At 28.9% G+C, this 20,692-nt stretch overlaps 1 protein-coding gene across 1 annotated transcript in view; it reads left to right on the forward strand.

The window, feature by feature from the left end:
* Positions 1-14,502, forward strand: part of LOC107439239 (protein LSM14 homolog A) — a 22,407-nt gene extending 7,905 nt beyond the window's left edge. The window contains exons 3-8 of the mRNA XM_016051762.3: positions 1,908-2,058; positions 3,411-3,647; positions 6,408-6,581; positions 7,609-7,789; positions 10,417-10,610; positions 13,331-14,502. Coding sequence (XP_015907248.1) covers positions 1,908-2,058; positions 3,411-3,647; positions 6,408-6,581; positions 7,609-7,789; positions 10,417-10,610; positions 13,331-13,368 — 975 coding nt within the window. The 3' untranslated portion in view covers positions 13,369-14,502. The remainder of the gene's footprint in view (positions 1-1,907; positions 2,059-3,410; positions 3,648-6,407; positions 6,582-7,608; positions 7,790-10,416; positions 10,611-13,330) is intronic.
* The last annotated feature ends 6,190 nt before the right edge of the window (positions 14,503-20,692 follow it).

Here is a 20,692-nt window from a genome sequence, read left to right on the forward strand (position 1 = left end):
CCAATATAATTTAAAAAGTAATATTACTGATATATTTGCTATAAATCACATAACAGTATTTATTAAAAGAAATGAAATATTAATGTATATTCTCAGTAGTTTTAATTTGCTAAACCAGGTAGTTTTTCAAGTAGTAATTGTCTCTTATGTGAACTGAGGAAAATATAATTTCCAGCTTTATTTTTTCAATTGGTACTTTTTTTTCTTCACTAAATGTAAAGTATCAATGTAACCGTTTTTATAATAATATATTAGTACACAATTGTATGTCAACACATTATTTATGTCAACACATTATAATTGTATGTCAACACATTTTTTTGGACACTTTAAGACAGTTTTACCCAGTTTAGGACAGATTTACCCAGTTTAAGACAGTAAAACCCAAGTGTCCTGTCCAAAACCAGTTTAGGGCGTCCAAAACCCCAACCCTGGTTTGTCACAGTTTTTTAATAATAAAAACTTTGTGTCTGGTCTTAATAAAAGTCCCTGGCACGCTAAATTTGATTTTAATTTTTTAAGCGTAAATACTGATTTTCTTGGTTACATTGTTTTTTAATCCTTGAACTGTGCATTAAGCTAACTTAATTTTGTCTTTGCTTTGAAATTAATTGTTTACTGTTTTAGATCTGTATATTCTTTAAACTTAAAGAAATTTATAACAGTTTAAGTTAGTTTTGTTCTAACAAAAATCACTTATTGAAGAAATTAATTTGGCTTGCATGGTTAATGGAAGCAAGTAAGTTTAACTTTTACAAAATTGTTTGATTGATTTATTGTCCATCAAGGCGAGAATATATTTTTTAATGTTAACATACCTGTTACTAAACCTTTTAATTACAAATTCACAATAATACCAAAGGAACATGTAGGAGACAAAAATTAAATCCACACTAGTTGTCGTAGGCGGCTGATATTAATTATATTTTTTTATTTGCTTATTCCATTTTGTTCCTTATTGCCTCAACCTTAATAAAGATCAAAGGGCGTGTTTTCTTTCTTGCTCATGAAAACGCGCAACATGTTACTTTTTCTAACGTTCTGATTATAAGGTAGATGCAAGTGTTTATTTTTTTAAAAAAATTACAAAGTTTAGAGGCTCCACCTCAACAGTTAAGGGCAAAATTTAAAAAAAAAAAATTTGTCATTGCCAAGTGGTGAGTGGTAGCATTTTTAACTGAGGCCCTTTTCGCAAACATGTCACCGCTTTTTTTAAAAGATTGAAAATTCTGAACTATTTAAAAGAAACTAGTATTGAAATTAAGCATTTCTCCTAAAAAGTTTATGATTTTCCAAATTTTTGTTGAAGTTCTCAGAAAAAGTAAATATCATTTATCTGAAAAAGAATTGAGGAAATCTCAAAATCAAAATTATGTTCTATACCATGAAACAAAGTAAACAACAAAATGATTGACAGAGTCTTCATAGCGTGTCAAGTACGATATTAATCTACCTCCTGTGTTAGAGAAAATTACCCTTGATTTGATGGCATAAAAGCATTTGATGTGGGAGAAATATATAAAAAAGCTCTTATCTCTCGAATCCTCCTATTTTGCTACTACTTAATGATTTTCTATATTTTAGACTTTTCCTCCCTCCCTTTTTTTAAAAAAAATTGGTAACTTAAACAAAAATCTAGTTTTAAAAATAAATAAAAAATTCCACTTAAGTGCAAAAACTACCAAAACTATTACCATTTGTATAGCAGCAAATCTATGTTGGTATTGTACAAATTGCTCACATTAGAGAATCATTGTCCTTAAGTTTTGAGTCAATATTGTCCTTAAGTTTTCTATTTTGGACTTCTAGCCCTGGTTTAAAACTTTGACTTTTTTATTGTAATTAATCTTTTTATTTATTCTGCATTTATCTTTATTTTATTAAAATTGTGTATTTTTTTATTTCAGCATTCTGCACCTGTACCTTCTGCTTCAAATTCATTTAATCAGTCTGGCAGTTCTTTTGGTCCTATAGGAGCTCTACCCTCTCAGAATTATACACAATCTAATTTACAGCACATTCCACAGCCATTCACCACTGCCAGTTCCCAGCAATCTGGTAAATTATTTATTTGTTCAAATACAGTGATACCTCTATAAACGACCACTTTTGGGAGGCACAGAATTTTTTGTGTTGAAGAAAGCTTTTTTAGGAGAGACCATTAAAACCTCTCCCAGCAACGGGGAAAAGATCTTGACTAAATATGGAAAAAAATAGTCAAATAAGGAAACAAAAAATTATCCAAACAAAAAATTTAACAAAGCAAATAAGAAGCTTACTTCTCATCTTTTAAAGCTAAGTCATTTTAATGGTACGAAATTAAATGCAAACTTAAAATAAAGAGCATAATTGTTTATTTATTTAAAATAGCTTTATCATTTTTAATTGGTACATTTGTTTTTACACATAATTGTAACAGTTGGGATCATTTTTATAGGTGCTATATTAAATTCATAGATATGTCTTTTCGTGACGCCAACAGAAGTGACATTTCTGCTCCAAGCAAATGACACTGACTAATATTAAAACAGTTTTCGAAAATTCACGTACCTGCGATAACAATTTTGAAGTCAATGGAGGTAACCTCTTGGAACGAACCACCTCCATTAACGACCGTTTTACCGCGGAACAGAGAGTGGTCGCTCCTGAGAGGTTTCACTGTATTTAATTTCCATAGCTGTTAATTATATTTAATTTTGCCACGAAAGTACCTATTTGATTTTTACCTATTTCTCTGAGTTAAATCAAAGTATTTACTGAATTTTGTATGCCTTAAATAGGGAGCATGAGGGATCCGGAATTGTCTTCCTTGGAGATGAATCATTAAATTTTCCCATCCTCTAAGCCTCTTTTAGTTTTTAATATTTTTTTTAGTCTTTTAAATTTTTTAGAAAAATATTAAAAAATAAATGATTTGTGCTTTTAATTTTGGATGATTCTACAGACAAATAATTTCTGCCTGGAAATTTAATGCTGCAGTACCTATATATTTTCATTTTTAAAATTAAAATACTATATATTCATTTTAATAATAATTAATGGTCCCTTTGATCATAAAATCCGAAACTCAAACATATATGAAAGTATATTTCCCGGAGGCTTAACCAAACTTTAGCTCATAAGCTGACCTGGAGCATAAAAACTTATTTGGCTATGGTTTGTTCATTTAAAAAAGAATTCTTATTCAAATAAGTTTTTTCTTAACTTATTGCTTTTTCTTTAATTTTTTTTATGTAAAATTTAAAAGTTATGTTTACCAGCCTGCTCAATATCAAGGAAAAACTTTTGAAGGTAAATTTAATTGAAGTTTAATTTTATTCATGTTCAGGAGATTTTAAAAAAATATTTTATTAGCAGTTTTTTTTTCCCCCAATTTTTGTGTGCATAAATATGAAAGTTTTTTCTTTTAGATTCTAGATCAGAAACTCCTACTCCCACTCCACAACAAAGAAAGAGTCCTTCTCTTGATGCCAGCTTACAGATTTCTCCTCCTACCTCTAATCATTTGTCTGATCGCTCTCAGAGACAGCAGGGCAGAGGTCAACAGCATTCTCAGAGGCAAACAAATCGGAGGTCTACAAGTCAAGGACGCAGGCAAGAGCAGCAACAGCGACAACATCCGCAACAACGTTCTCCTCAGCGTGGCAGTATGTAGTATATTGCAATCTTTCTAAGTCTACCGTTGGGCATTAATAATTATGACAGTGAGCTGAGTACATCAAAAAGTGAATTCAAACTTTGGTTGTCACAATATTGTATTGAAAATACTAAAGTTCTAAAAATCATGTGGAGGTGTCCGAAAAACGACAAATATCTATCGAAAAATGACGAGAAGTTATAATTAAATCTTCATTAATTAAGCGCATCAGTGAGTGATAACTCTTAATTCTAAATTTTCTTGTCATAACAGCAGTCGATTAAAAATATCAGAATTTGAAAAATCAAGTAATAAAAGATATAAAATTGATCGAAAGCCCAGATCATAAGAAGTTCCTTGCAATTTTTGTTTCTGCATTTTATTGTAACAGGAATTCGATTTTCTTATTTTAACAAGCTATTTTCTATTTATATTACTCGAAAAGTTTTTTCCGTTAATTTTTTAAATTGTTAATGTTTTTTAAACGAAGGAAAATTTTTGAAGAAGAAAAAAACAAACACCAGATTTGAATGAATTTTAACAGTTAATTTATAAAAAGGATTCAGTGCCTTGTACAAGAGCTAAAGAGAAGGGCTGGTTCATTCCTTACTCAAAGTTGAAGCTATGATTCCCCACTTCATGATGTTACGCTGCACACAGATCTCAAAAATCACGACTAAAGGATATGAAAACTTTGCTGTTTATACTTTCTGTATAAAATGCGTTCGAATGTTTGACACTTTTCTGAATAGATGATAGATCAAACTTTTCCATGCTAACAAATTATTTCTGTTAAAAAATATAGTATTCATAGATTTTCTTATAGTATTAAGTAAAGTTTAAAAAATTTCCCTATGTTTCTCTTCATTGTTTCATTATTGTTTTCTAATTTTAGTTTTTTACTTTTACTGTTAAATGAAAGAAAGCATATGAACATTTTTACAGTAACACATTGTTCGATAACAATTTATTAATTGGGATGTATAATTTTAATATATTCTCATACATTTATGCATTATTCCTCAGAAACGAAAACCTTAAATGCTAATTACAAAAAAAGTAATTTTTGAGCATATAATAATGGAAATATTACACATAAATATTTCGAATAATGACATTAAAAATTCGAAGAATTTTTAATCATAAATTTTTATTTTTGAGGTTCAGGATTTCATTTTCTGTTTAAAGTTGTTAAAAGTTCTTAAACGTCTAAACAAAGAACATAGAGCATAATGCTTTCTTATTTGCAGCAATAAATTCTTCTAGTACATTTTTATAATTCATTTGATGTCATTGTTATATTTTCTGAAGTAAAATAGGTAAATTTGCATTTTTTCTTTTTGTGTTTTATAATAACTCTTGTCGGTCACACAAGCTGGACTACTTTTTGTAATCAGGTGAGAAGAAAATCACCTCAAAATAATAAAAAAAAATTATGGAAAACAATATTTTGAAATAAGTTTTTTAAAAAAATGCTAGTTGCATGTGAAACAGTTCAGAAGCTCGGATCGGCATGAGTCTCTTAAAAGTGTGAACTAGCCGTTATATTCATTCTTAAGCCTTGGCCTAATACACTGATGCTCATATAGAAATAACCCTAATTGCTGTCAACATGTATAAGTACTTAGTCATGCAGCCTTTTGTTTTTTAATCTACTGTGCGCATGGCCCTTTGCTCAAAACAGTTTTGTACGCCTATGCTATTTTTATTTGTTTATTTATTTTAGAAAGAATGAAAATTATTCATTAATATTATAATTATTAGCTAAATAACCAATTAATTCTTTGGACAAGTATGGCTTCCATGCTGTGCTGAAAAATGAATAAAGCTGAGTTAACTTTGTTGTGAGTGTGGACTGTTTCAAAACCATTCATGCATTAGTATTTTATGTAAAGTTGCGAATGTACTGTTAATAAAAGACAGCCTTAAGCTGAAATAAAACTGACACTTTTTGCTCTTGCAGAAATAAGCAGTTTTCCATTGCTCAAGATAATTGGCATGAGCTAGAAATATAAATAAGACACATAATAAATTTATCAACTGATATGTAATTACTAAAACCTGCAGAACAATGTATATGTGATAAACGGGACGTATCAACCTCTGCGTGAGTCCGATAGGTGTCGTTCTCCTTGATAAAATTATTAGAGCTATTTCGATGGGAAGGAAGAGTAATGGTTGAAAATGTAAAAGAAAACCTAGGTGGTTAAAGTATGAGTCTGCGTGACTTGTGTTTAAAGAAGTTGTAAGTGTTAAACTAACCTGTGTTGTTGGAGAAAGAGTCTGTGTGAAAACTTGTTAATTATTAAAGGATAAGTGTGATCGTTATTGATTTTGAGTGACTTAATCAATGGTCATCAACATCATCCTACATATATACATGGGGTTTTCTATGATTGAAATATTTAATAATAAAATGAATTTACATATATGATGAAATATTAAATATTTATGAAAAAAGCATGAAAGTTTAAAAATATGGGCCGTCTGCCCCGTTTACACAAGTATATGCCCCGGCTAGGCTATGAAGTTAATTCTTTCAGCAACAAACGAAAACTGTTTCTTTTGGTTAAAAAGGAATAGTGGTGGGGCGTGGAAGTTGTGGCGCTGGAATGATGGTTTCAGAAGAAGGGGGATGAGGGGCAGTTCTTTTCCTCATCCTTCATACATTTTCTTTGTGTTTGTTATTCCTTTATAATACAACTTCATGTGTGAAAATTTTTATTTTTTAATGTCTGCTCTGTTTCTGACAAAAATTATATTCTAATAGGAAATCAGAGAAGAGGTCGCCAGGGTGGCAGAAACCGCCAGAATTTTGGTCGATCCAAGGGAGGTGTGTTAGACTTTGAAGGTGAATATGATTTTGAACAAGCCAATGCAGAGTTTCAGGAATTAGAGGGCAAGCTTGCGAAGATAAAAATTGGTGATCAAGATGAACCATCAAGTTAGTTTCCTATTTTTGTTGATATTTGAAAAATTTTGAAGAAACTACTTTTTTTTAAATTCCTATGATGCACAGCTCATTAAATTCAGTATTCCTTTTTTTTCCAGTTATTTATTTTGTTATTATATTTGGCCACCTATTTAAAACAAGGCTGTTAGAAATTAATATTTGTTTTCCAAAAATTAGTGTGTTTCTAGTATGCAACATTTTATAGCAGGGATGGCATAAATCATAATTTTTGTTTAAAAAAAAAACTAAGGATAAAATGTATTAATAATTCTTAATACGATTTCAAGGCAATTTTATAATAAAGTACTTAATATTTCTAATTAAAAATTCTAAATTTTATTCAAGCTCAATACTTGTAAAAATAAAGATTCTATTGATCAGTTTGACATCAAATGAAGACTAGATTAAGATTTATTTATACAGATTATGTGCTTAGGAAGGTTATAAAGTATTTTTATTTGAATGAATGTGAAACTAAGTTGTTGAAATTAATAAGCAGATTATTTTTGCACACAGCTAATAGGCTATTATAGTCATGGTTGGAACAGCTTGGAGCAATTTTCCCAAAATTTCTGCAAGCTGCTCCGATAATCATTGAGCAAAAATCGTTACTTTGGCCAGAGTTCCAATGGTACTTGAAGAGTCCTTGAATTCTGTGGTAGAGTGCTTAAAAAGTTGTAGATTTCCTTAGAGTAATTTTCAAAATGGTTATAACAATCTTTCCTACAAAAAAAAAAAAAGATACTTTGAGCAAAATTATAGAAATTTCCATCACTCTCCCTTCCTTTCGTCATTTTCTTTACTGTAAGAAGTGATAGAGATCTGATAAGTGGCGGTACTGGAAGGTGAATAGTCAAATAAGACGTTTTGTTTTGTAACTCTGCCCTTGAAAATAAAAAAATTATTTTGTAGGAGAGGGTAATGAATTTATTTCATTTGCCTATTGGTAATTGATATTTAAAAAAAAAAACGTTTTATAATGTTGAAAAATTAATGAATGATACATGATAATCTTTAGAGTCTCCAACATCCAATTCTCTCGTTGATTCGACTGAAGAAAAAGAAAAGGATGCGTTGTGGAATGACGAGAATGGGGGAGATGTTGAAGGAGAGGACAGCGAGAATAAAGCGGCTTTTTACAACAAGTCTAAATCCTTCTTTGACAACATAAGTTGTGAAGCAGTTGAAAGAAGCAAAGGGTAAGTTAGATAGGATAACATTCATTGAACATAGACTTTAGACATAGAATCTGAGAATATTTTTTTGGTGGTAGATTTAATTCTTAGAGTTAGGTCAGAAGAAATTTTCCTGTTTTAGATATTTAGTACATTATGCAAAGATTATCATGGAATTTCTATTATATCCTACTGCATTTTCTTCCTATCCATGTGTAAGGTTCATAGTTCTGATATTTATGTCTGTTCAAGATATTCCATTTTCTGAGATTAAAAATGTTGATTTTAAAATAGTCAATTTCAAGATTTGGATTTTCATTTCAAAATATTTTTATTTTATTTTAAAAAAATCACAAAATTTAATAGTTGGAGCTTAGAAATAGTGCAATTATAACATATGGGGTTCAGATGCATTCTTATCTGCAGGATTAATTGTTTCAAACTTTTAGGTAGTCATTTTATGAAAAAAAGCTTAATTAACAATGAATTAACATGTTTTTATAGTGATGTATTGAAGCAGTGATACCCAAAGTAGTCTATACGGTCGAAAAAACCTGCAGTGTATTCATATCAAGTGAAAACAAAATTGGGGGAGGGTCCATGAAATAAAAATGGGGGTCAACGATAGTGGATCTCATAAGCAGTTCGTGACTTAATTTTGGCATTTCATGTATGGACTAATCAACATACACTGATAGTACCTATTTACTTACATTATACTACCATATATAAAGGCATATATCTTTCTACATAATTTATAAAAGTAGCTATGAAGTAAAAATTTAAGTTATTAGGGTCATTTTTTGATGTATGAAACTGATTTATTATAAACTAGCAGTTGCCTGGAGCTCCGCCCGCATGCGTTTTTATTTTCTCTGTGTGTAAGGTTTTATTTTGTAATAAAGTATTTTTCCACGTTAAATTGTAGCTTAGCCTGTGTCAACTCTTTAGCTAGCTAGACCTCCATCTGTGCACAAGATCACGGAGATTTGTTGCTTGGTTTTTACGTGATAATGTAATAAACAAACCTAAAATACACTACTACGGTTTTGTACAAACTTATATTTCCACAATTATAATATTAGTAACGGAGTACGGGTCTTATAGTGCACTATTTAAATATTAATTTTAAGTTTTTCTCACTACAGTTAGAAATTTAAATCTGTCACAAAGTGAGCAGCACTATACCAGCTGCCAAAAATACATTTGAAGTTGATGAATTTACAAAAAATCATTATCAGGTCTACCCAAAACCAAAAAACATGGCAAGGGGTCAACGAGACACAAAAGTTTAGGAACTACTATATTGACGGATCATACCTACTTTTATTCTTTTTAGCTAGAGCTGGAATATCTTGTAAGGTGCAGTTTTTCAAATATTGATTTGCCTTCATCTGATTTTAAAAATGGTAGATTCAAATCAACAATACTGGAAACACAAAATTTTTAAATAATACATTGAGATATCTTCCACTAAATTACTTTCTTGCAAAATATTTGCAGTGTTTTCATACCTAGGTTATTTGTAATATAGAATTGAATAGGTTTTAGAAAAATTACGAAAATAAATTTCTGAAATATATTTTACTTAGACAGTGTTTAATAACCACATTTGCTATCGAGTTTAGTGAAAAATGTCCAGATGATCACAACAAGAAACAATAAACAAAATTAATATTTGAACAATTGTAAAATAGAAATATAATAGCCATTTATTGTGACATAATTTATTCAGAATCCTTTTATGGATCACTTGTCCCAGTATGCTTAAAGCTTACTGTACAGAATCTTGCCCTTTTTTTTTAATAAACTTTTAAATTTTCCTTAGGATTTAATAGTTATACTTAACACATTAAAAAGAATTGTGCAGATATATTTTATTAAATATTCAGAGCTCTTTACTGCAATTTAAATGAGGCATCCAAAAGAAGAAGAAAAATTAATCCTAAATGTCCAAAAATAGTTCATTCAATTTGGAAGAAAATTGCTTATTGCAAAATAGTCAGCTATAAAATTCAATGTTCTTCCCTAAAGAATTCTATTTTGAATGTTCTACTGATTTTAAATGTAGTTTAAAAAATTATTGGAAGATTCGTTTGAGACGTGATTTCTCCTGTCTTGAAAAATTTTGCTCTGAGAAAAATACTGATGCTCACAGAGAACAGTGAAGAGTTTTGCAGAAATTTAAGATATTGACCCCTTCCTTCTTGCTCTCTTCAAAATGACGTGTTGATATTTAGCACTCTATTTCTTGTGCCTGTATGTGTTTAAAGGTAGCTTGTTTCTAGATTTCAGGGCTTATTCCATATGTAAGCTGAAAGTAATGCAAAAAATTTTTTAAATGGATACATATGTTGTTCATACACTTAGTTATATATAATTTTCTTGTAGAAAAGTAAAATAACTCTTATAATTGTTCTTCTCAAAATTATGCTACTATTAAATGATTAAGGCACCTTTTAAGGGGCTTGAAAATCATGAGAGTGACCTAACCCCATAACACAGTCTTATTTGTGTCGAAAATTGTTTGCTTAATTTTTTATTGATATTATTTTAATTAGTTAAATTATAAAAATTAAATTTCGATACATTAAAAGTGCTGATAGTGCATTCCTACTATTTTTGCTGCATGAAGCTTTAATGTTTTGCAGTAATATTCATCGTCACGACTGGCGTCAAGAGCGAAAACTGAATGTAGAAACGTTTGGTGTGTCTGCTAACAACAATTGGATGAGGCGAAATGGGTGGCGTGGAAGAGCCAACTACCGAAGTCGAGGCTATATGCCCCGCAGGGGTGGTGGAGGATATAGGGATAACAGAGGAATGTCGTATGGTGATCGTCAAAGTAAGTCTTTTATATTATCCCTTGGTTTTAAGTTTTTATTGGTATAAAAAATTTACAAGCTTTGTAATTTTTACATATTTAAGTCTATGTGTTGAATTGACAATTCTATGAAAATTTAACTATGACCACTCATTATTTTGCATATGAAGTATGATTTTATGTATGCATTTCTTTTCTGCTTAATTCAGAACACGTCTTTATCATAAGTAATATGAAAAACAAATTTTTTTGGTCTTAAAAGAGAGTTATATAAAAAGATTTTTTTTTCAAATACTTTCCCACATTTTGTCTTTTGTAATTTTAGTTACAAGCATATAGTATTGTAGTTTTTCCTTCTTGATATAATTTAAAGGTGCCGATTCTGTTCAAATTTTATATGCTGATGTGTGGTTATGCTGGAAATAAAGTAAAATTAATGTCTTAGTTTTTTGAAATTCAAGTATCTGGAATTTTTGTATAATCCGTTACCTGTGCATACTAAATAATCTTGCTTTTATGATAATTGGTCTATATACAGTGGAACCCTGATTTAAGGCTTTCTGTTGAACAAGCGTTAAAAAAACGCATGAAACAGGATTTATTTAACTACTAGAAAAATGAGTAATCATTGCTTTTTATATATATATATATATACGATTTTAACATTATCCCTCTCATTACTTACGTTTTTTTTTTTTCTCTCCAGATTTTCTTTGTATTTTACATTTGCAAATGTTGCAGAATTTTTATGCTTTCAAAATGATCAGTTGTGTGCATATGCTTTGATTATTTTTTGTTCACATCTTCGTGTTCACCACTATTGTTGAGAGCAGGCTTTGATATTGAAAGAATTGAAAAGTAATGGGATCTGTGTTGCAGTCGATACACGTGTCATCGACTTTGGAAGATTTTCAGGCATGTAATTTTATTCCGAAAGGCATATGTTCCCGTTGGATACCGAGGAGCAATAAACCCCAAGAAGCTTTATTAAATTCATTTGTTAAGCACTTTAGTCGACACTATCCAATGCTGTGTAAAACTAATTCAGAGCTTCCAAAACAGTTTTGCTTTAGAAAAATTTTCAGGCCGCCGGAATCAAGCAAAAAAATATACCATTTGTTAACTGCAACGTTCTTTAAGTGATTAGAGTATTCCTAGATTCAAGGGTTGAAGATTTCTGGGCAAAAATTCTGCTTGCAAGTTTTACATTTTAAGCTCCCATACTTCCTTTAACCATCCTTCTGTGCTTTGCCCATCTCAACATCTATTGATTTTTACTCAAGGGTAAAATTCCGCTCTCACAGACAAAAGAATAATATCGAATAAAACAAATGCCAGAAAAGCTAGGAACAGCTAATCTCTTATTTAAAAAAGGAAAGAAAGAAATGAATATTCAGAAAAAATTTCTGCTAGTTTTGTTGAGAAAAAATTATTTTTATGTGCAAAGCAGAATTTAGTGTAAAATACAGGATAATTTGACAATATTGGTGTATGCAATTTTCCCTTACCTGCAGAAAATGAAATAAGCGGCATAACATACTAAATGGACAACATGAGACTAGGGCGTGTAAAGTTTTTAAAAGTGCTTAAGCCATTAGAGGTGATTTTTTTTATTGGATGGTTTTAAAAAGTTCAGTTCTCCTTTCCTAAAATGAGATTTTTTTTCTTTTTCTTGACAGTGTCTATTTTCGCCACCAATTATGCAGAAAGCGGTGTTTTTATATTAATCCTTTCAGCATTTTTACCATTCATTTTACTACAATCCATTCGTATGAAAGTGCCAATCATTTTGCAGGTTTCATGAAATACATGCGGATAAACATGTGCTTACGCTGAGCTCGATTCGGTGGAAAGGATCCTTATGTTCTCATGTGCAACTCCATGTTATTTTGCAAGAGATTCTCGATTTCAGGCTTCATTTTCCACCCTTTGAAATTGAATCAAAAAATTGCTTTACTTGTTGTACTTATTTTTAATTACTTATAAAATTTTCAGTGCTTTTTTAGCTATTCTATGAAAAAACTCAAAAATATTTAAATGCAAACTTTTTTAAAAAAAAAAAGTGTGAAATGCTTTTTACTGTTTCAACATTTAACAAGTGCAATAAAGAATCTTTTTAATTCAGATTTGTCATTCCGATATGCTTAAATTCATCTCTTAATGATTTGACTTGAAAACAATTTAAATAATAATCTTAGATTTATTAAATATTATGAATGTAGGGACCATATAATAATTTATTTCTGACAAAAATGTTTACCTTCAAAACTTATTGTATTTACATTCCAAAACTATTGAGAAAAAAAAATTTCATTCATTTTAAAGAAATACTGAACCATGAAACAGATTTTTAATAAGGGCCGTTCACTAATTTACTAGTATGCTTAATTCTTTACATATCTTTTATAAATTGAGTATGATCGAAAATATTAATCTTGTTTTAATATTTTGTTGAATATGCTTATGTAAATAACTTTTATTTAATTCTAAAAAAAACGTCTGATAGCTTTTTTAAATTATAGTTTAACAGATAATAATTTTAAATTTCTTTTTTGCACTATTAAATAAGGAATGGGACTCAATATTGAATATATTCGAAATTCTGCTTAAATAGTTTTTATGGTGGCTAATATAATCAAGAAAAAGAGTTATTAAATTGTCCCATTTTGTGTATGAACCGTATAATTTTGTTATTCTTGCATTTTCCTTTTTTAATTGACGAATTTTTTTCTTTCTTCCAGATCTACTTTCTTCTAGTGCGAATCTTCAAAATCGGTGAAAATTGAAACTCCAGAATTGTAACATTATAATTTGTGTTTTCGAGTGGAAAATCATTCTCTATGGTTAATTACATGTGTAAAAATTTATACAATCAAGCATAAATGGACCTGATATTTTTAATGCTTTGATTATCTTTCATTTAATAACTATTCAATAGTTTAATGTCATATTTTTAATAATGAGGTTACTTAGATAATGTTTTAAAAATAGAACATAAATAGATGGTTTGGTTCTTTTTTTTTTACTACCCTTTTTTTTTTCTATCCAATTCTAGGCATGTAAAATATTTTAATGATATAGTGTATTGCCTTTAGTTCGAACTTTTAGATCAGTTTTTAAAAGTTTTAAAACTTAAAATAAGTATACATTTTTTAAAAATAATTGAGTGTATATTTTATGCTTTATTTCTTGATTGTATCTTTTTAAAAATGGTTTTAAAAAGAGTTTAAAATATTAAAAAAAAAAACATGCCTAAAATTTTCTTTTGGTCTAGCTATTTTCGAAAACTATGTATAATTTAAGTATAAACATTGATTTAGAGCTTTCCTTTTTAATTTAGACTTTTCATTTGTTTGTTTTTGATGTTTAATTTAAACTTACTATTTTGAATGTTATGAGATGGATAAGTTAACAAGAATAAAAATAAAAACAAGCTTTTAATTGTAGATAAGTTCATTTGCTACAGAAGTACCTTGTGTATTATCAAGGTGAAATGTATAATATATAAAGAAAAGAAAAATGTGCTTAAGTTTTGCTATTCTTTTTTATGTTTTAATTGTATTTCATTTAATTTCCCAGCTGAACTCTTTTTTTTCTTCATTGTTAGTCTTTGTAGATTACTGACGCACATGTAGCATTTTTTGATTATCTTTTTTAAAAGAAAATAATGAATGGACTGAAATGTATTTTTTTATCAATAAATATGTAACCTATGTAAAATATTGTTAGTTTTTGGCCTATGAAAATTATCTATTGTGAAAATTCTTGTTTCTTATGTAAAAAAGTGAGTTTTGGGAATCTAAATGTGCAGTGAATTCAAGTCATGATTTCACTTACTTGTAGCTCACTTTTTTTATTTCATTTCAAAGTATAAATCAATTTAAAAAAATTGAAATAAATGTTTACTCTTAAATTCTACTGTATTTTTTCCCTTTATACTAAATTTTTGATTATATAGGCAAAAGGAGACTACTAACTCGTATGGAGCGAGTCTTAAAGTTCCCAGCAAATGACCGACTGATTTTAAAATTAAAAATCTCCAAAACAAAGGGCGATACTAGAATGAAATAAAAAAAATTTTACTGCAAAAGCTGTTTAACTTTTAGGCAGAAATCTAGTTACAAAAGTTATCACCAGCTGGCTCTGCAAAACCATTATGACCAGAATGATGAGTTCTACTTATAAAATGGGAAAAAAGATTGTCCTACTGATAATGTAGTATTAAACCATCTATTCTATTGACTGGTGCTGAAATATCATGTGTAAAGTCAGAATTTGTGTTCTTTTTCAAGAACTTAGTACAGCGCTATCTGTTGGCAACTTTTAATTACAAAATTTTTGCATAAAATTTTACTGCTTCCGCAATTAATACCTTTTATATCTGAGTTTTTGAAATGAGTCAGACTTTTGTTGGACATCTTCATGAGTGACACTCAGTAGATTACGTTTCATGAATTAATCTCTTTTTCCATTTATTTTCAGTATTAAAATTTCTGTTTTTTCCTAAGAATATAACAAATATTTTCTGTTAAATAAAAATTATATTTTAGTGTAAACATTATTTATTTTCATAACTATTGCGAAATGATCAAGTAATGATGTAACTTAGTAATGAAAGAATGAGATTGAACTACAATGCCTGCTTGCTTAACCACTTAACGATCGGTTAATTTTCAAGAAAACTGTCATAAAAGTGTCTATTTTGCCAAATACACGGATTTGATTAGTGCTGGTATCTAGTTTAAAATAAAATAACTATTTACAATTACCTGAAAAATATCCTGGTACTGCTATATGGTGTGTAAAATGAGAAATAAAATGTTTCCGGGCAAAAGAAATGAATTTGTTTTATTCTTATTGGTGCATTACTACTGAACGCTCAAGCCCGGAAATTTCATGGAAGCGAGGGGTTAAACAAAAATTGTGCTATTGTTGTATGTAATTTTCTTGTTTTTATTTTGTGTTACGCTTTTAAGTGCTGGCCAAGTTAAATCGAAGTTACTATTTTAAGAAATGTGAGATATGGTAAGAAAAAAATAAATAATGAAGAGCGAAAATAAACAGTTTATTATTCAGCAATTTATGTAAAAAGTTAGCTATTATTTTTATCTTGTTTGTTAAAAATAAATTAATAAAATGAAATTTTAATTTTCAGATTCAAATTATTCAGGTTATTGTAGTTAATGAGGATGCTATAATGAAATTGTTAGTTTCATGTGCCTTTTTAATTTGTACAACTTCTTATAAATAGTTGCATCATTTTTTTATTTTTAATTAAAACCAAAAAAAAAAGCTTGCAAATTCAAGCCAGGGTCTTATTTTAAACTTTTCTTGGTACTAGAGGATGTGGGAGATAAATTCTCAATAAAAAATCTCAATTTTAGCTAGAATTTTTTTTTTAAACAGAAAAGAAAAAACAGCAACTTGATAATAGAATGTGATTCTGATGTTCTTCTAGATTTTTCTGGTATTTATTTACATTTTACTTAGAAATTGCATATTTATTTTAGTTTCCTTATTTTTTCATTCAAGTTATAATTTTAAAAAAATAACATGAATCATGGTTTTGAAAATTTTTCTTTCAAATATCTTTTTTAGAGGCACTTAAGTTTATCAACATTACCTGGTGTTAACTTTAAATGTAAAAAACAGGAAAATTTGAATTCATGGCTTTAACATTGCAAAAGAAGTTCAATGCATCCATTAATTATGATTCATGTAGGCGAGGGAGAAAGTCGCCAAATAGGCAATTTCTTAAAAAGTTAAAAAAAAATTTAACAATTAAATACTGGCAGTCTCTGAACACAGATTCATAGAGCGTTCGCCTCCCAATGAAGTGAACCATATTCGAAATCCCAGCTATTGTTGGTTGATACAAATTCCGCACTGACCTCAATGGTAGGCAGATCACGGGTTAGAATCCCCCTTGGGATGTTTTCGTAATTGATACAGGGTGCGTACAGACTCCTTGGAAATAAAAAAAATCTCCAAGGAGTGCTTGGGACTGCTTAGATTTCTAAATTAGTCCTTAGAAACTCCTTAGATTATTGTGTTGCATAGATGAACTTACCAAGTACGCTGATGAATTTGCTGTCCCAGCAGTGAAATTAAATTATGTGACTTAACTGTCAAAATCTAATAGTTTAAGAAAGCTTTTAAGAAAAAAAAACTGAGTTGCAAGAGTTAGAAGAATAAAATAACAGCAGATAATTTTAATTTGACATGTTACAAGCAAATTTAATTAATAATTTACTGGGATTTTTTTTTATACATGAAATGCCTTAGATTTTCTTATGTATTCAAATTTTAAAAAATAAGATTGGTAGGTTTTTTAGTTAATCTTTAACATCTGTACTGAAATATTTGAAACTGGAAAATGTATTTATGTGTAAAAGTGATAGCTTTATTTTTCTTGGTGAAGTTTGACAAAGTCAAAATTGTCAATAAGGCTAGTCAATAAGGCAATTGTCAATAAGTCAAAATTGTCAAAGTCAATAAGGCTAGAAAAAAATATGCAAATTATACATTTTTGCGAGTTTCTTATAGTAGGAGCTTTTTAATAAAAAAAAAAAACTGTCTAGTTATCTTTTACACAAAGTTTTTTAATTTTTGAAAAGTCCTTAAAATTTTGGATTTCTTCTGATCTCTGTATGAACCCTGTAAGATAGTATTAATAGATATTTACCATATACTCACTGGGTATTTACCATATACATTTTACTGGGTATTCAGTGCCAGGTCACACTAATTTATGTTTGGCTCAACCATATTCAGAAATTTTAAAATTATTCCATAATGTAATTCTGGAAATCGATGTATTCCATCAGGTACTTAAAAGCCAAACTAAAATAATTTTTTGGGCATGACCAATTTTAGTTATGTTCAGAATTTTAATTCGGGGAAACCTTGTAAAATGTACACCAGAAATTTATTTAAATAAATTAATTTGATAGTTAAATGTAAACAAAATTGCATCCACCGATTACATAATTTTCTATTCCCCCTTTACTTTTTGTCATTGTATTAGTACTTTAAAATTTTCAGTACTTTTAAGTTGTTTTATGGAAAAACTACATAAAATTTACAGACAAGATTTTAAAGTATGAAGTGAGGGACTTTCACTATTTTAAATGAGCAAAAAATCTTATGTTATTCATCCAAAAAAGCAATTATCTCAGATTTGTCAAATAAAATTTGTTTTAAGGCATATTTTTGAAATTTCTTCAATTCTGTTTTAGATATTTTTTTCTTCCTGTTAATTTCAGGACATTTATTGATATGCTTAAAAATTAAGGACATTTTCTTTTCTTAAAGAATTTAAGGGACAACTTTGAGCCCTGCGTTTATCTCTCTTTATTCTATCACAGACAGCCTTGAAATCAATAAAAAAGAAATGTCTATTCATACTAGGCATTAGTATTATATTTTATAAGAGCTTTGAATGACAACAGTTAGAAAATCTGATTTAAATAAAAGAAAATTGCTTTTATTATTTTTAACGAACCTGTTTATTAATCAGCTGTTCAACCCTGATGACAATGGTAAAAAAAAAAATGGCCAACTAAGAAGTAACAAACAAATTTTATTTTAAATACATGGTAGGTAACAACAATACAACCAGCCAATATATTTATAAGCATTTGACATTTTAATGTGAATTTAAGCATATGCTTTTAAAGAACAGGAGTTAGATGTTGACACAATCACACACACCTCACGGTTATCGTTAATTAATTCTGAACTATTTCTTTTTGTGGTGTAACCTATTTTTTACATTAAAGTATAAAACTTCTAAAATAGCATTTAACATTAAGGCACAGTTATTCAATCAGAAATTAGGCATTAGAATTTTTATTAAAACTACAGTAAGGCAAACAATGTTGAATAATTTCTACTCAAGATAATTGTGCATGTTTTATAGATGTCGTCAATACACATGAAAAAATGAGAAGGAATATAAAATTTAGAAAAATAATCCAGGACTTTTTTACTTTTGCACAAAAAAAGTAGAAATAGTATAAAAACTGAGCTGAAAAACACTAATTACATACAACAGTTAAAAACTTCAACGTTCATATTCTTACACCACATAATTAATAATTTCAAGCGGTTGGATAGCTAGATGTAAAACATTACAGACATATGCTAGCAGAGATGTTTTATTAATTCAATTTAGTTACAACACAATTAAGTGTTCTGAAAACTCTAAAATTTACAAAGTTATGTACAGGCAAACATTTAATATATTTATTCGAAGACAACATGAATTTGCTTTATATTAAGAATTTACTAATCTTTTGACAAGCAACAAATAACATGAGGACAGATATCTCATCACATAACGTGGCTAGCTTTTTCTTTATCAAAGTTTGAAACTGTAACCTTTTAAAAAAAAAAAAAGATAAAAACATTTAAAAGTGTAAATGTAGAGAAAAAAAACATTTGCACCTATCCTAATTAGAGTGCTTTTTCATTATACGGTTCGAAACTGATAAAATCGGATAATGACATTACAGAACGATTACTATCTTAAACAGTTTACTTGAGCCCCTCCTCCCCCCCCAAAAAATAATAAAATTATGTTTTCAAAACAGAATCAATATTAAGACCTTATATGAAGAATTCGTGAAATAGGAAAAAATTGAAATGATTATTTTGTAGATTTTTCCAAAATATACTATTCTTTTGAAAACACAAACTACGCTAATGGCTCCATCTATAAAATGTGAAAAAAGTTTGCTCATAATTTCTTTCTTTGTTTATAAAATAATGAACATGCAAAAAATGATTTTCCCCAAAATGTTTTGTGTTTTTACTACAATCTTGGACTGATTAAAAATTTAAAGCACAAATGTATGCATCTTGGATAATAAAATATTATGTGCATAGCTGCCAACATGAATAGGAAAAAATTCAGTAGATTTTACCAAATAATATAAATTTCAAGATAATTGTTGCATAATGTACTAAAGGGTGCGTAGCGTTTTTAAAAAGTGCTTAAAGGTGCTTATTTTGGATTTTCGTTTTTTAAAAGCCCTTTAAGGTGCTTTTTTCATTGGGTGTTTTTAAAAAGTGCTTAATTTTTCCTTTTTCAAAATGAGATTTTCCCTTTACTATATTGATTTTCGCTTCAAATTATGTAAAAAGACACAGTTCACATTGTTTTTTTCAACGTTTTCACGATTAATTCAACTCCAATCTATTTCGGCGTATTGTCAGCCCGTAGCGTATGAAACACCATTCGTTTTATACGATTCAAAATTTTATGATTTTTAACAATGCCAAAAGTTGTTTTTTTTTTGACATGACGGTTAAAACGAGATCAAACCGTCACTGTCAAAAACTTTCCAACCCTGCCAAATTAATCATATTTTTTTTAAGTGCTTGAAAAGTACTTAAAAGGTGCTTATTTCTTGTTGAATAATTTGGCTACACACCCTGCACTAATATTTTTCACATAGGGATTTTTAGAAGTTTTTAAAGTCATCAAAATAGAAAAACTGCAATATTTTCCAGAAATGATTGACATTAAATGAACTTGATTGAAACTGATTTTTATAAATAAGACTCGCTTTATTATGTACTAGCAGAGACTAATATAGTCCCTGCTAGTACATAATAAAGGTTAAATGTAATTTATGTCTATGGTACTAGTAATACTTATTTAAATATTCAAACTAGCAATAATCTGTGCAAAAATTCTATTTCGATAGGGAATTTTTTATTAAACCAGTAGACCAGGAGAAACTGGCAAAATCCAGTTGAGTTGGCAGCTATGTATGTGTAATTCTATTTATTTTTTAAGACCGGATTGCAGGTTTAAAAAAAAAAGAACAATTACATATTAATTAAAAATGACACCGATTACCTTTGTAAAATAGAAGACAAAGAAAAAGTCAAAAAAGAAAAACGCCAGTATGATTTGATGGGATAATGTGGGTACTTATTCGACATGCCGTTCTCATATATTGAAGCTAACATAAATGCCATCATGTTGGGAAAGCATGCATGCTTCAGCTTTGTATTTTACTGAACCTTTCATTGTCAGACAAAAATCGAGTTGGTTTTGTCGGTATCTTGTCATGTGATGGAAAAGCAGCCTT

This window comes from Parasteatoda tepidariorum, chromosome 6 (assembly GCF_043381705.1).
Source record: "Parasteatoda tepidariorum isolate YZ-2023 chromosome 6, CAS_Ptep_4.0, whole genome shotgun sequence".
Taxonomy (NCBI): domain Eukaryota; kingdom Metazoa; phylum Arthropoda; class Arachnida; order Araneae; family Theridiidae; genus Parasteatoda; species Parasteatoda tepidariorum.